The sequence below is a fragment of the Hippichthys cyanospilos genome, chromosome 16 (assembly GCF_059441005.1).
Source record: "Hippichthys cyanospilos isolate Australia breed blue-spotted pipefish chromosome 16, RoL_Hcya_1.0, whole genome shotgun sequence".
Lineage (NCBI taxonomy): Eukaryota > Metazoa > Chordata > Actinopteri > Syngnathiformes > Syngnathidae > Hippichthys > Hippichthys cyanospilos.
This window is the reverse complement of record NC_142384.1, coordinates 17,611,544-17,627,945: the sequence shown is the minus strand read 5'-3', so window position 1 is coordinate 17,627,945 and position 16,402 is coordinate 17,611,544. Positions and strand designations below refer to the sequence as shown.

The 16,402-nt window shown below is 46.3% G+C and overlaps 1 protein-coding gene across 1 annotated transcript; it reads right to left on the bottom strand.

Annotated features, from left to right (window-relative positions):
- Positions 1-147: 147 nt before the first annotated feature.
- Positions 148-15,980, bottom strand: radil2a (Ras association and DIL domains 2a). The gene is made up of 17 exons (XM_088436884.1): positions 15,524-15,980; positions 14,580-14,906; positions 13,874-14,109; positions 12,189-12,526; positions 10,717-11,043; positions 9,667-9,990; positions 8,729-8,766; positions 8,481-8,623; positions 8,301-8,416; positions 6,395-6,614; positions 6,139-6,311; positions 4,928-5,072; positions 4,487-4,647; positions 3,585-3,747; positions 804-1,006; positions 573-712; positions 148-371 (listed from the first exon to the last, which is right to left on the bottom strand). The coding sequence occupies exons 1-17, from the start codon at positions 15,643-15,645 to the stop codon at positions 266-268; spliced, it is 3,282 nt and encodes a 1,093-aa protein (XP_088293010.1). The 5' UTR covers positions 15,646-15,980; the 3' UTR covers positions 148-265.
- Between the last annotated feature and the right edge of the window lie 422 nt (positions 15,981-16,402).

Here is a 16,402-nt window from a genome sequence, read left to right as displayed (position 1 = left end):
CAATTTCAAAAATAAAACTAAAAAAAAAAAGGAGCAGACACACCCTGCTGCTTTCCAGACACACTACACGCGCGCGCACACACACGCACACAAACACGAAATGTATCTATTGTGAATATGTTGAAGAATTGTACAAATACAAGAACATTGCAAAGCTTTTTCTTTTATAAATACAAATGAGTAAAAACATTAAAGATACAGAACCAAAAAGGAAAAAATGGCAACACTCCCAGAGAGGAAACAGGAAGAACTATTCACTTCCTGTTCAGCATTTGGTTGTCTGTGAGCTTTCGTTGGCATTTTTGTTGACGTCCATGTTGGCTACCAGTAGTCGCAGCGAATCTCCCGAAGAGCGAATCATTTCCCGCCCACTGGAAAATAAAAAACACAAAATGTTACCATACAGCTGTAAATGATTCAATTAAAATGCAATCCACCAAAAACTTTTAATTTAATGATTCTGTAGCTTGCCACTAGAGGGAGCCAATGTAACACATCAGCAAAAAAATGTTTTTTTTTTTTTTTTTTTCTGCACTCACATTAGAGATTTATTCCGTTTCACTTGTACTTACACGCTGTAGTCCAATCCGACCAGGCTGACGCCGTTGACGGCCAGGATTCGGTCTCCCGTTTTGAGGCGACGGCACAGAGCGGCGGGCGATTCGGGAACGAGCGACTTGACGTAAATTCCGCTCATCCTCAGCGGCGTCTTCTGCTCGCGCAAAACCAGAAAAAAACTGCGTGAGGCTTTTTTTTTTCCCGATAAAAGTTGAAGCTAGTATCGACCCGAAGGAAAGCGGTACCGTGCCGTCCACCAGCGCCAAGCCGAGACCGTGAGGACCGCGGCGGATCTCCACCGTGAACACGTCGTCGCGATCGTCCTCGTATTCTTTTACGATAACATGCCCGCTCTCTGCCAAAAAAACAAAAACAACAACAAACGTAATTCGGCTAGCACTGCTAACGATAAGTGCTAAAAAGCATAATCTGGTTAACGCTGCCGATGTCACATGTTAGTGCTAAAAAAGTGTACATTGGCTAATGCTGCTATTTTGAAGCGCTAAAAACCCATAATTTGCATCACATCAATGGCGAGTGCTGAAAAACAATTTGGCTAGTGGCGCTAATTTTTAAGCGCTAACATTGATTGGATTCGCTCTTGGCAAAATGTGAATTTGAGCAAGCGGCCTGTGTGCGCTGAAGTTTTGAAGGCATGCGTCGGCACTTTTGGAGCTAAGCGTCTTAAAGCTAGCTAAGACAAAGCTAACGGTTGCATTGGCGCTTCACCCCCCGCGTAGCTTTTCCCAGCATGCTGAATACGCACGCACACCCAGCGAGCGAGTGTGCGATTAAGATTCCAGGCAGCAAGCGGACTGTAAATTGTCCTGACGGGTGGCCACTGCCGCCGCCGCCGCCGCCGCCGTTCTTTTCTGTCCTGACCTCAGCGCCTCGCTGTAATTCTTGGCTGCGATTAACGGATTAGCAAACTTTCCAAATAATGTTTAGCCAGCCCGCAAAGCATGACGGGAGCACTTTCGGTAAAATTTGCGAATATGATCACAAATGGATTAAAAGTCGTTCATGTTAACCTAAACAAAATATAAGGCATGCAATATCAATAAGTTGCTTCGTGTTTCAATTAATTGGCTCTCAGTTTGAAAACTAAAATGTAATGTTCCTGTTTGGTAAATTAAAACAGTCCATTTTTCTGTCCTGATTAAGAATGAATAAGGTAGAACATGAAGGAACATATTGCTAAATTATAGTGGCTATTCAATTATTATAGTAGTAATAGTAACGGTTTAGTAATAGTATACTTTTTACAGTGACACCTCTGAAAAAATTAGCATGCCTTGATTTGCCTCTATGATGCAATCATAAAACCACATCAGCAATAGGTTTTCTCATGCTCCAATTAATTTGCTCTCAATTTGAAAAGATAAAACTGTAGTGTTCTCATTTGGCATTAAATTAAAACTCAACAAGACTAAAGGCATACAACATATTGCACAGGAGTCACAAAAACACAGTTAAGCAATAAAATGCTTGATATTCCTATTCATTTGCTCTCAATTTGAAAAGAAAAATGTCGTGTCCGTGCGTTGGCATTAAAAAACATGAAATCAAAACTTAACAACACAATATATTGCAAAAAAGTCACAATAACACAATTTATCAAAATGTTTCTACATGCTCCATTTAATTTGCTCTCAATTTGAAAAGAAAAAATGTACTCTTCCTCTCATGGCATTAGGTTAGATTTGCTGATTGCTGCAGGAACTCTTAAAATCTCAAATCCCCCCTGAAGTGCCTACTCGTATCCCCATTTGAGAACTGCTGGCTAACAGGAAAAGAGAATAATAAAGTGCAAAAAGCTCATTAGGGTAAGAAATGAGCCAATGAGAGTTAAGACATCTGTTTCAGATCAAGTCAATCCTCAAGATTAATAGCAGAACGGGTGGGGGGGTGGGGGGGTCAAGGGCTGTAATGTATGTATGCATGTATGTGTAAGTGTGTGTGTGGGGGGGCACATTAGCAGGATGAACCTTTGAAGTAAACACTCGTGATTTTGAATTCTAAGAATGTGCCGGTTTTCTAGGGAAAAACACAACTTTGATAACATTGCACGTTGTTATTTGTAAAACATCGAATTATGTTTCCCTAACTTGAATTTTTTTGTTTTTTTTCTTCCATTAAAATATCAGCACGACAGCTCATTGGTCGCACGGGAAGATGACGACAGCGCCACAGGAGTACATTTGAGACGGGCAATTTGAGTGGCGCAGTTGTTTTGTTTGTAGAGAAGGCGGAGTCGCACACTTGACCAGAACATTCCGAGTGAAAGCGGAAACGCTCTTCCTGTGCCCACATGGCGCTCCGGACCTCATAAAAGTTGACCAGAGGAAAACTTCATAGTTTGATGACACAAAAACATCAACAAAAAAATCAATAAAATAAAAGGAAGACAGTCAAAAGATGGCGCTGGAGGACTATAACATGCTGGAAAACATTTAAAGACCTAGATCATGATATTTTTACACTTTCTACAGTTAATATATGCATAGAATTTAAATTTGGCATTTCATTTCTCATTAAATATGAGTTTTATGTTGGCAATTTCGCTAACCGTGAAGTGAAACGTCTTGTTTACTGAAGCCGCGCTTCTCACTGTGTGGCTGCCACGCCCACTTTGTGATGCCGTTCAAAGCCGCCGGCCACAAAACATCCATCCAGCCATCATCTTGACGGCGCACCCTCACGAGGGTCGCGGAGCGAATGAAAGAGCTCAAAACAAGGCGTTTTACTGACCTTAACACTTTCAGCGCCGTGGACGAGATTTCTCGTCTTTTAAAATAGTAATAACAATAATAAATAATAAAATCATTGTCAAAATATGTTTTTTTATGGAGGGTAGCTGACACTCTTGACTAATGCTTACCTAATATAAGCCAATTGAACACTGTAGTGATAACTGTGACCATTGGATGGCAGTGTTTCCACACATACAACACAGATATGACCTTCATGCAATTGAAAGTAAGTATGTTAGAGCACGTGTGTGTGAGCGCGCGTGCGCTTGTTACCGTCGTTGTGTTGACCTTGGTCGGCTTGCGGGGTGTCGGGAGGCGTGAGGAGGCAGGATGGGTCCAGATGAGCGTTCGGCTTTGGCTCGCGGGTCGCGACCTCCTCGCTTTCGCTCGGGTCATCGGCGGGACGTGCCGCGCTTGCGGAAGACAACGCTGACGTCTGATGTTGACGGCCGCAGGCAGAAGAACGGAAAGACGTGTGAGCATTCATTCGAGGACCGCTTGGTAAAGTACGTTTTTTGTCGGTGGTTCTCAAGGGTAGCGAGGCGGCAACAGTACAGCTTTCTTATCAAACTAAGAACAAATCAAGTGGAACATGAGAAAAAAATATTCCTAAATTGCCGTTAAAGTGACGTTGCATCCGGAGATGTATCCGGATGTGCATTGCCATTCGTGATGTAATGTTCAGACAATTTTTTCCCCCCGCCATAACTGAGCAGTCATTATGAGCGACAGCATTTAGTCGGTCCTCTTGGTGCACGGAAAACTGACTCATTTGCCTCTCATTTGTTCAATGAGGCCAAAGACACACCCCAGTGAAAATTTGACTGATGTGAAGGTTTGAAACAGTACTTATCTTTCAAAAGGAAAAAAAAAATCTAGATACGTTCCTGGGAAAGGAGGTACGTGAGTGCATTTTTACAGTACATTTTTCTTTTCAATTTAAGAGCAAATACATTGGAACAAAAAATAACTCATCGCTGAACTGCACTACATTACATTTTTATCAAAAATGCTTTGTGCTGGCAAGAGGGTACTTGGGCAGAAAAAAACCTGAATGACACACCAGATATATATAAAAAAAAAAACAATTTTACTAGTAGTATGCCGTTACATAGGTGTTATTAGCGCACGGCCATCGAGGAATTTTCATCCAAAAGACGAAAACAATGTGTTACCTCTTCCTCCGGATCTTCCCTGGGGGAGGTCTGGCCGATTGCCTGCTGTAGGCGGGCCAGCTGCTCCAGGAGGGCGGGGTCCACGTGGGCCTCTTCCAAAAAGAAGCTCTTGGTGGGCAGGATGAGCGGAGGGTGCTGGTCGAAGCTTTCCAAAATGTCCGCTGCGCACACACATAAACAGCTCATGCTGGGCACAGGTGGCAAAAGTATCGACAAGATGATGTCACTTTGGCTTTGGTTTGTTGCGCCATCAATCAAAGTGCTAAATAAATCCCCTTTGTAAGTTGAGCTGTTGTGGTTTCTATGCTTGTGCTGGTTTCGCAGTCGTGTTGGGACTTGTCACCAACACGACCGTGCGGGAAGGGCATTTAACACGAGTCACGTGACTGTTGTCAACACGCGTACGGTGACACAACGGCAGGTTGCGCGCGGAGGACCGACCGGTCTCGGAGGCGTCCTCGGCGTCTTCCGGTCCGGGGGTCCAGCCCGCGGGTCGGTTCTTGCCGGCGTTGTACTGCGTCAGCATGTGCTGCAGCTGTGCCGCGTTCAGGGAAGAAAACTCGGATCTCAGGGACGCCCACGAATCCTGCGAGCAAAACTAAGTCAAATGAGTAAAAGTCAAATACAAATGAGTCACTAGAACACAATTTAGCAAGGGGCTCCTTCAGGTTCCAATTAATTTGCCCTTAATTTGAAAAGAAATATGATCTCTTCCTTCCACGGCATTACAAAGCATTCCATATGAAGCCTTGATCAAATGTCACATACCCCCTTGTACCCCGATTTGAGAACTAATGCACTAGAAGTCACATAAAGAAAATTTGTTCTTCAAGTTTACAGAGTTCAAAGTAAGACTAGGATGAACTTGATGATTTTTTTAAAGAAGAACAAAAGGGTACTCTTGCGTTTCTCGTGGGTGTGTGCGCCGTAAAGGGGGTGTGCGTGTCTTGAAAATTGCTGACACAGGTGTTAAACGGCTTTCCAGAGGCTTCAGCGTGTTGTTGATGCATTTTGAGCTTGAAGGCCACAAGATGGTGAGCTCATCGTCGTGGTCCAATGAGGGAAACCTCACAAGAGCACTTTTAGAAACCTCAGCAATGCGCGCGCGCACCCGCACACACACACTGCAGTTGGAACATGCACCCAGTGATTAAGCGCGAATGCGGCAGGGCCGCGACCGAGAATAACTACGCCGCTTTGCGCCACATCCACCTCGTTTACTCCAAACGACCACATGCTGGACTCTCACTTTAGGAGGGGGGGGGGGGCTTTGCTGTGGGCTGTTGCCCAGGGAGTGGGGCATGGGCGAGGTCAATTAAAAAGTCATTCTAACTCATGGTAGTAACTTTGAGTGAAGCAAGACAGCAGTTATGTTTGTTATTCCAACTGTTGCCAAAGTGCTCTCAAAATAACATTTGAATTTGTCGAACATCGAACACGTCTCTCGATTGCGTCTGTTTCTTAGCAGGAACTTGAGTTAGTGGGCACTTTTTGAAGAATCATTGTAAAATTGTGACATAATGGCCAGCGTGGATAGACCATAGACAAAAGTTGTGGGTACTCTCATGGTTGAAAATGTTGCATTTGGGGATTTTTTTTGTCCATGCTGAAAATGACTGGCCGGTGTGGCGTGAGCTTGACGGCGCCCTGACCTGCAGGAGCGTTTCTTTGGGCGTGGCCAGCAGGTTGACGGCGGCCGAGAGCTTGTGGAAGAAGCGCGCGGCCACGTGGGCCAAATCCATGCTCTGCAGCCAGTCCATCAGTAGGTCCAGGTTGGCCCGGATCCGGACCCCTCGCGACCACTGGTAGAAGCCCTCCACCGAGCCTCCGAGACAAACAAACATCGCGGACCTCAAAACGGCCGCTTCGAGCGTGTTAGCGCGGTTAGCTTCGCGCGGCGGCGCCCACCTCTCTCCATGAGCGTGTTGAAGAGCGAGGCGTTGATGAAGAAGAAGAGGTAGGCGCACAGCTGCAGGCGGATGTCGGCGTGCACCCGGAAGGAGGTGAAGAGCTCCAGCGCTTCCCTCAGGACCTCCAGGACGCCGCTCAGGCCGTCCGGCAAGCGCAGATGCCCGCTCTCCGAAAACGGGTTTCCGTCCAGCGCGGCCGGCAAAGCCGAGTAAATATTCTGCGCAAAACAAGACATGGGAGACATTGGTAGTCGTAAAGGTCGAAACAAAATTTTTAGAAGGTGATGGTCCTCGCTCAACTCGATTTCAAACTATCCAAATGACTCAACTATCAAAAATAATGATCGAGTTTGATAGATGAATCCTTGCACCTCTAGGAGATAAATTTGTGTGGCGAGCGCCAACATTGACTGGCTTCTGTAAGCCAGCTCCTCTGTTGGTGTAAGCCAGGGGTGCCAAACATAAAGTTCGCGGGTCAGTTCCGGCCCGTAAATTGAGATAAATCAGGCCCGCAAGATGATTTTGTCAAGTATAAAAATGCGCAGAATTTGTTCAATAAATAAAAAACTTGAAATGTTTCATGATTAATAGGGATGTTGTACGGTACAAAAAAAAACAATAACCACAATTTTATTGGTCTGGATCACTTTGGGAATAGATTTTCCCCCATGGAAGCTGAAACGAGTTTGGCACCCCAAGTGTAAGCCTTTCAGTGGAAAAGCAGCTCAAAATATAAATCAGTCAGCCCCGGCGTGAAACTCCCTGGCCGCTTCCTGCGGATGACATCGCTGGCATCATCTTGGTCCTCCCCATTGTTCCACACGCGTGACATCAGCGGCGGCCGAGAAGAACGGCGACTCACTCAACGGCTGGCCGCTCGCCGCGATCAGAATGCGTCAGGACGTGTTCACGCATCGGCAACTTGACTTTTGGACTATTTTGGCCATTCTAACAAATTGGTGAGCAGGTTCTTGAGAAGTCCACATTGTCAATGTTCTCAGCATTCCGACAGCGAACGGGAAATGAAAGGCTCCCTCCCTCCCTTCCTTACACACACACTCTTGCTTCCTCTCTGGAAACACAGCGCGGCGTATGGACAAAAGCGTGAGGTCAGACCCCAAACGCTCCGTTGAAATGGATGGGAGGTCCAGTACGGGCCAAAAATGACAAGTAGCCCTGAAACCCGGCACGCACAAACAGCAGTCCAAAAACTCGTAAGGATGACATGTCTTCACAAGTCCCACGAAATAAACAAATACCTAAGACTCGTCAAAAAGACGTAATGATACGTTTTTGGGATTGTATGATTTGTGACATTAAAGACACACATTATGCGCAAACTGATGTTAAGTTTATTTTTGTCTGAATATTTTCCACAAGATTTTTTTTATGTATAAATCGAAATTTTAAATAAATGTATTTCGGATTTATTGCTTGAAGTAGAATTCAATCGTAATCATGGGGAATGACCGGTGAAAATGAGAGATTTGATTTTTTTGGCCCTACTTTTGGGTGAAGGTGAAAGGTCATTTTGGGTGTGTGCGTGTTTTTGTTTGAGTTACTTGAGTTTTAGGGGTCGTGCAAAGTGTGTTTGGGCGAATGTGAGTATCTTTTTAATTTATTTTTTTTATTTTTTTGGGGGGGGTTGTGAGAAAATGTCCGGGTTGGTATTGGTCTTGTTTTGGCGCATGTGAGTTTCTTTTTTTTGGGGTGTGTGTTGCGCTATCTGCCAGACTTTTTCCCCGGTGAGGGCGGCAGATAAAGTGAGCTGATCTTTCCATTGTATGCAACGCTTGTTTACACAGTACTTTCCGAAACACATTGTGTGTGTGTGCGTGTGTGTGCGTGCGCGCGCGAGGGACAGTGTGAGAGAATGTGACTGTGAGAGTGTGAGAATGTGTGACCTTTGTGAGATAGTAGACGGACTGCTGGAAGGTGAACATGATGACCTCCTCCAGCACCGTCATGGCCTCCTCGCAGGCGGCTCGGGTGGACGCCAGCTCGTCCTCGTCCCTCGGATCTGCGGCCGAAACGCCGGCGTGAGCGACGGACGCGAAGGGACCAACGGGGGTTTTGCGGCTCACCCGTCCGGAGGCGGTCCCAGCCGGCGGCCATGAGCTGAGGGACGCGGTGCTGGATGAAGCGCAGAAGCTCGATGGCGTTGGCCATCCACGCCGCCAGGGGGCGCAGGCCCGACATCAGTTCGGCCGTGGGCGGCGGGAGCTTGCTGAACACAAGGAGCTTCCGTCAGCAGAATCGAAAGCCTTCACGCGGACGCGCTTGGACTAAGGAGAGATGTTGGACGGGAAGCTTGAAATTTGCGTCCGTTCACCTGTCGGACTGCATGGCCGCAAGCTCCTTGGTCTTGTCCTGTCATGCCGCAGTAAAAAAGTAGACTTAAGTACGAGACAAGTTTAAAAGGGACGTCAAGCCCAAAATGTTCTTGCCAATAATTAATAATTGCCAATAACCCATTAAATTAAACACGACATTGTGAGAAAAAATCAGGGAGAACGCAGGGTCAGCAGTATGTCTTAAAAATTTCAATGAAAACTTCAAATAGTAAACGCTCTAGCTCCCTTTAGTTTTCTAGAGTATTTTTTCTGGGAAACTGCAAGATATCTGAAATGTTAAGACACTTTTAAATATTGTAATGAACCCAAATATAGAACGCACTCTTAATATGATGGTCAAATTCTGGTATTTTCTATTTTACAGCAAATAAGTATTTTCTTGTGTTCATATCCGTATTAGTGATATGTTTGCCTAAAGACCGCAATAAATCGACGAGTCAAATGGCCTTTGCCCGTTCTCTAGCCGGCGCACTCTTAATTGAATCAGATGGGGACAGCATAACCTTTACACGAGCCTCTCGCTTTTAGTCCAGTACGTTGGTTCAGTCTGCTCGCTTCTTTTATTGAAAATAATGCCGGAACCACTTGAACCAACATAAGCTGCCGTTAGCTTATTATTATAAGGATAAGGACGGTATAAAAAATGCACATCTGCGGATCAAAACTCGGCTTATGTAGCTGATGGATCAATTAAGAATATATTGTGATCTTTAAGTTACCGTTTATAGGATGCACCCGTACCTTTGGCGATCATGAAAAAAAAAGCGGCTTATATTTGGGGATTCACGGTAGATATTTTGTCAGCCATCCGATTTTGAAAAGTTCCATCGAGATATTCATAAAAATGCTGAATATTGCTGCCGATATTCCATAATGGGCGTATCCCTCCAAGCTGATTTGTGTGAAAGTGATTTACCCAGACAGCTTTCTGCACGAGCGCGGCAATGTTCAGCAGCAGTCGTCTGAAGCGGTCCAGGTCGCGCTCGCCGGCCGAGCGCCGGACGCACAGGCCGAACAGGAAGGCGGCCGTCAGCTCGGCTCCGCGGTCCACGCGCTCCGACATGTCCACGATCTCCCGTAGGACCCGGTCCTCCTGCTCCGCGTCGTAGCTTAGCGCGGGGACGCCGTCTTCCGCTACATTGTCGGCCGGGGCCGCGGCGGGAGGCCGGCCGCACGATTGACAGCCGGGCGTCAGCTCGCCGGCCCGGTTGGGACAAAGTCGGCTCATCCAGGGAGGCGTCTGTGGAAAGGGGGGGGCCCAAATTAAATAAATCATCATAAATACTAAAAATATACATTCATTTAAAAAACACACACACGAGGGTTTACAAAAAAAAAAGACTGATATGACAAGGGCTGCAAAACTATTTAAAATAAACTGATTTAAAAAAAACTCACAAGATGGTGAAAACATCAATTGAAAAAATAAAGCAATTTATTTATGTTCTTGATCATGATTTATGGTGAGGATGTTGTGATGAGCTTTTGATCAGAGAGTTTTGATCACCTTTTTGAATCTTAAGCTTGAAAGGTAACCCATGTTACATTCCCAAAAAGAAAGACAAAAAAAGAACCTACAATTCATAAAAAAGTAAACATATGTCAGAAAGAGATTTTTGGAGTCTGACACCAATTTCAAAATTTGGCCGATTAATTGAAAACATATTGTGGCTATTCACTGATTTTTTCTCAAGAATTGAAAAATGTTTCAATAAGCATAGTTTTTGTTTTTCAATATTAATTTTTTTTAAGGTTTATGAGATTTTTATTTTAAAATCTGATAATAAAAAAAACAAATACTGCAGATTTAACAGGTCATATTATTTTCCATTGTAATGAATAAAAACAATAACGATAATTTCTTGTGATAATTTTCACCTATTAAGGTGCTAAATTAAAACGTTTAAATGTGAAATAGTGAAGACAAAAAAAAAAAAAGGCCAAAAAGTTGCCAATCTGGGCGAACCTTGCAGTTTGGGGGTCCCGCCGCCGGCGCCGTGCCGGTGGGGTCCTTGAACATGAAGAGGTAGTGGTGGCCCAAGCCCACCAGGTCGCCAGGGTGCAGCTGCGCTTCCTCCTGGAGGGGCGTCCCATTTCTGGTGACGAGGGCGCCGTGGAGCGGCTGGAGCAAGGTGGCGGCGTCCAGGCGCCGCACGCGGCAGTGGCGGGGGAGCACGTCGGGAGCGAAGAGCAGGATGTCCACCTTCAGACGCTCCTCGTCCTCGCCGGCGCGGTGCTCGCCGCAGCGGCCCAACACCGTGCTGCTCCCGCTCAGCAGATAGATGACGAAATCCTACCAAAAAAAAAAAAAAAAAACGGGTTTCTCATCAAGCATCTTTCTCTCGATTTTTTATGTTGTATGGCGACAGCTAGTGATAGCAAAATGAAGCTTCACGATGCATCACGAAACTTTTATTTTTTCAACCCCTATTGGTGGCACTGTTGGTTTAAAATGGAGGTTTAAGCACAGCGTGCCAGCTACACTGGTAAAAAACGTCACATTTACTCATTTAAAATGAGGCGATAGATTACAAGCAATATTATTCATTAAATATGAATAAAATGACATCCTTAATAATGATCCATTTAATATGAGTTTGCTTTGAATGGAAAACAATCAAAATAAAGCGGAGAGTGGCGTGGAGGCCGAAGTAAGGACAAGTGGTTCATGAGGCATCTTGAAGCTTCCTTTTCCTATCATTAGTGGTATCCCTGAATGAGGCCTTTTCTGAGCTTACGTTCCAAGCCAACAAAAATGGTCTGATTGGTCCAATTTGGTTTCTGGAGTTGAGGCGTGGATGACGTCCTTGTCAAGTGAGCCGCTCCAGTCACGTGACTCGACTCCAGTCGGGCTTATGGGGATAAATTTAGGACTTGCTTGAAAGTTAAAGGTTACGGCTTGAGACTTACTCCTGTCTGCCTCGGACGACAAACAGGAAGTGCTTGGGCTTTTTTTCAGGTGGACGTGTCATCTGATTGGAGGGCCGGTCCATGCGCTCACACCCTCTCAGAATAAGCCCCCTGTTTGTAATCAGGTTTATCTTACTACGTGTGTGTGTGTGTGTTGTCCTCAGTCACTGACAGACGTTGAGCGTGTGCCAACAAAAGGACTTCCTGTCCTGTCCTGTCCTGTCCTGTCCTGTCCTGTCCTGTCCGTCACACACTTGACCCCTGAGCTCATTTGAACAACTTCAGTGTTGAGCACATGCACACAACTGAGAGTGTTTGTGCAAATATAGGGACGCAAATAACGATTGATTGCCAATCTGTCAAATAATCAATGAAATTGAGCCGCGTTTTAATTTCCACGCTTTTCAAATTCAAAAATAGAGGGCACTTTCGAACCGATTCGATGCCGGCCCGGTTCAGGCGGATCTTTGACGGCTACGGTCGTCAACGGCAACAGAGGAGCCGCGCGCCCGCGAAAGCGGATGTCACCTGTCTGTGGCTGTATCCGTGAAGGAGCAGCAAGTAGGGGAAGTCAAAGGGCGGGTGAACGGAGTACTGCGTGGCGTTGTCGTCGCTGCTTTCCGTCTCCTCCTTCTCGGTGCCCAGCAGCCTCAGGGCGTCCTTCTCCTCGTCCGCCGCCTCGTCCCGATTCGGGTTCTGGGCCCGACGCGCCCCGCGGGCCTCCCTGCCCATGGCGCTGAGGTCCATCTCGCTCAGGCTCCTCCAGAAGTCGGGCCCGTGGGCGTCCCGGGCCGGGCAGCTGTCCACGAACAGCGAGGTGGCCCTGGAGCGGTTCCGCTGAAGCTTGCGGGCTTGAGCGTTGATGCCTGCGCGCAAAAGCTACTTTTCAGATGAGCGAGCTCTCTCTGGAAATGGGCACCGGGTTCAAAGGCGCCTCTTTGCACATAAAGGATCACGCAAATTCCACGAATGGCACGCTGTCCGTTTTGTACAAATTTGAAGCATTTGTCTGAATTACAGTCTGGATCATGCAGCAATCATAGCGGAAATGCTCTTTATTACTACAGTACATGAGCTTACATGGTTCGTTTCGTATGGACGACATTAATTTTGGTACTTATGAAAAAGGGTACAGGAGAAGGAAGGTCAAAGAGTTATTTGAAAAATGTACCTTTTCATGTATTTATTTTTGTATCTATTCTATGCACCTTATAATACGGTGTGAGAACACTTTTAAAATGGGCATTCATTGAGGGTGCGACTTATAATCTGGAAAAACGGTGTGTGTGTTTGTTTGTGTGTGTATCTATACATATATATATATATGTGTGTGTGTGTATATACTGAGTAAAATAAACTAACTCTAATGAAAACTCCCAAAGTATTATAAACATTTGCGAAGGCCGTCACCCAATAAGGGGACGCTGGCTTGTCTAGCCGCAGGTATTCAAAGCGCTTGGACACTGACTGGCGGGACCGGAAGCCTGGACTTTATCACCGCGACCTCCGGTGGCGCTCGGCGGCTTTGGATGCCTCTGCGTCGTAAACCCAGATAAGGACAGCTTTGGTCTCCCTGCGGTCGCCTTCCGTGAGCGGCGCAGATAAGGCGGAGGACAAAGGAGCGAGCCGTAAAGGGCTGACGCCTAAATCTTTCCACTCTGCCGTCATGACGGAAAAGTGATGCACAAAGACTTTTAGAATAGAAACCGTACGTGAGGCCCGGGGTGTCCAAACCTTTTTCTCTGAAGGCCTCAGAAAAACAGAAAGGCTTGAGGGCCTTTTTATGTCGTTTTTTTACTCAAATTCAACACTAGCCAAAAAATGTTAGCCAAATGGACGATATGTGCCGATTTTGACATCCTTTAAAGATTTCCAAAGTACTGAAGCAATTTTAAATTACCATTCGTTTCTTTCGGGACTTCTCGTGTACTAAAGAAATCGGTTACTTTCTTTAATAGATGCCTAAAATCATCGATTACTTCAGTACTTTAGAACTTAGAGTAATCAAATACTTTAGTACTTTTACCAAAAGTAATTGATTTCTTTAGCACTGATCAATTTAGCAGCGGCCATTTTTTAGACCCTCCTTTGGTCAAACACTTGCATGGGTCTGGATGGATGTGGCACATTGGCCAATAAAGTGTTTTATTTTGTTGAAAATTCCGAACTCCGAGGATGCGGGGTCGAGGCCGAGACGGCGATTGGGCGCGCACCTGCCGTGACGGTGTCGCTCTCCTTCAGGCTCTGCTCCTCCACGCGGGCCCTCAGCTGGATCTCGAAGCGGCGCGAGAATCCTTCTTTGGGTTTCCACAGCGACTGCAGCACAAGCGGCTTCTCGTGCTCGCCCACCACGCGGAAACACTCGCGGCGCCACTGGCCGCCCGAGCCCGTCTGGCCGATCACGTCGCACAGCACGTAGGCGGCCGCGTCCCCTTTCTCCAGACTGTACCTGAAACGGGGTATCAATCGGAGATCTGGTTTTGGGAAAGTCAACATTCAGATTGTAATCTCAGACTTCAAATTCAGATTTCTCACTCGGTCGGGATTCTGAGAGTTAAGTGGGAATTCCGACTTTGTCAGAGATCTTATTTTAAAATTTGAATTCTGAGAAGTGAGAAAGACAACATTTTCATTTTATGCCCAGAGTTCTGATTTCAATGTGTGAATTCTGACTAAAAACAGTTCCGAATTGGGATCTATCAAGTTAGAGAAAATCGGAATAAGAAGAGGATTGAATAAAGGCCAGTTTCAGGAGGACGTGAATGTAAGAATCTGCACTTTAAAGGCAGAATTGTGACAACAAAGTCAATGGGGAATTCTGACTTTATTCTCTTTAAAGTAAGAAAAACCTGAATTCAGAAACTTTATTGAAAAGTCTGACTAATCTTAAGCGCGTTTGGTCAGGGTGCCTTTTCTGACCTGTCCAGGGCCTCCTTGAGGAGCTCCTTGGCGCTGGACTGCGTGGTGGCCAGGACGCTCTTGTAGTTGGCGCCCTGGCAGATGTCGCTGCCGAAGATCTTGAGGATGCCGGGGACCGACAGTTGGCAGGACAGCTCGGCCGGGTCGTCCCGGGCCGAGGCGGAGCCGCCGTCGCCGCCGCTTCGCCGGAGGTTGGGGCTGTGGGCGAACACGCCCGACAGACGCTTGTTGTTGTTGTTGTTGTTGTGGCGGCGGATTTTGGACCTGGCCGGCTGCCGGACGCCCGAGCTCTCGGACGAGCGGATGGTGCCGGCCGAGCTGTTGGACCTGGGGCGAGGAAGATGAGACGCGATTAACTTTTTCCTCTCGGTTTTAGTAATATTCGCGTGCGAGAACAAGGATGGACTCGGACGTTGGTTCGGTCTGCTCACTTATTGAAAATAATGCCGTAACAAGCTGCAACTGGCACTGGCTGCTAACAGCCAACCGATATATGCGCTCTAGCTCATCCTGTTACGGTAGTCATTGTTTGTAAGAATACGCCTGATATAAAAATGCACACCAGTGCATCAAAACCTGGCTTAAGTGGCTGACGGATCAGGTATCGTTCATAGGACGCGCCCATACTTTTGGGCTTCATTTTGGGGGGGGGGGTATGTGATGTATTTGGGGAATTACAGTAATATCAAGTGTTTTGGGGTTGATTTTGATCAAAATAATGCATTCATACACTTGCCTAATTTGTTTAAAAAGAACCGATATAGTAAAAAGAAACTTTTTTGAGGGGGACTGCGTGCTTTAGCAAGCATAAAAATGTAGAAGTTAGAAACGCCCATGAGGTACACCAAATAGAATCCAGGCAGGTTGACAGAAAGAAAAGAATATCCGAGTAGAAAGACATTTATTTACATTTTTAAAAAAATGTAAGTTGAGTTTGGTCTTACTGCGTGGATCCATTGCTGGTTTTCCGGCCGAGTTGGGCGAGTCTCTTCTTGGGGGAGCGGATCAGCAAGTCCACCACGGCCGCCTGTTTATTGACGTGGCTGCTTCTCTCCTCGCTAATCATCTTTTTCTTGGGTCATCAGCACACCACCGTCATTTTCAGCGTCCTCGCCAGCTTAATGTGCATCACGTCCACTTTTGACGATTAGGTCCAAAAGCACCCTTGCAACTTTCCCTCCACTTGGCGTCCATGGGAACGAACGCCTCTTAAGTTCGTCACTTAACTACTTTCGGAACACAATTCCGAGACTTGACACGCTTCTGCCCGAGACCAAGTGGGTCCAAATCCCAAAGATGGAAGCAGAGCGAGGAGGAGGAGAATAACGTCCGTTCGTGCGTCGAGCACGCGAGAAGTTTTGTGAACCTGCCGCCGCCGAGCGGAGCCCAGCTGAGTCTGCCGCTCCTCTGTGACGTCACCACAGCATCACGAGCACGCGCCCGCAAGCGAGGAGGCGGGAAGAAAGTGACGCGCGCGCACACACGGCGGCCAACCTTGGTCACCATATCAAAAAGTTATGATTTACGACTTGGCTTTGAACACATAAACGACTTCGAACGCTATTTCAACGAGATTAAATTTACATTGTGGACGATTATTCACGCAAACGCCGAATGTTTTCTTCAGAGATGTTTGTTGTGAAGTTACATGGTCAACAAGTTAGCAGAACCAGCGTGGATGTAACAATATTTGTCTCACAGGGACATCTAGTGGTCATATTTTGTAATTGCCAAGCAAAGGGAGCGTTCGGCGTTATGGAATAAAGGCTTAAAAGACAAATTGAAAAAAAAAGTGTACTATAAAGGTGTGCGGAGTCATTTAA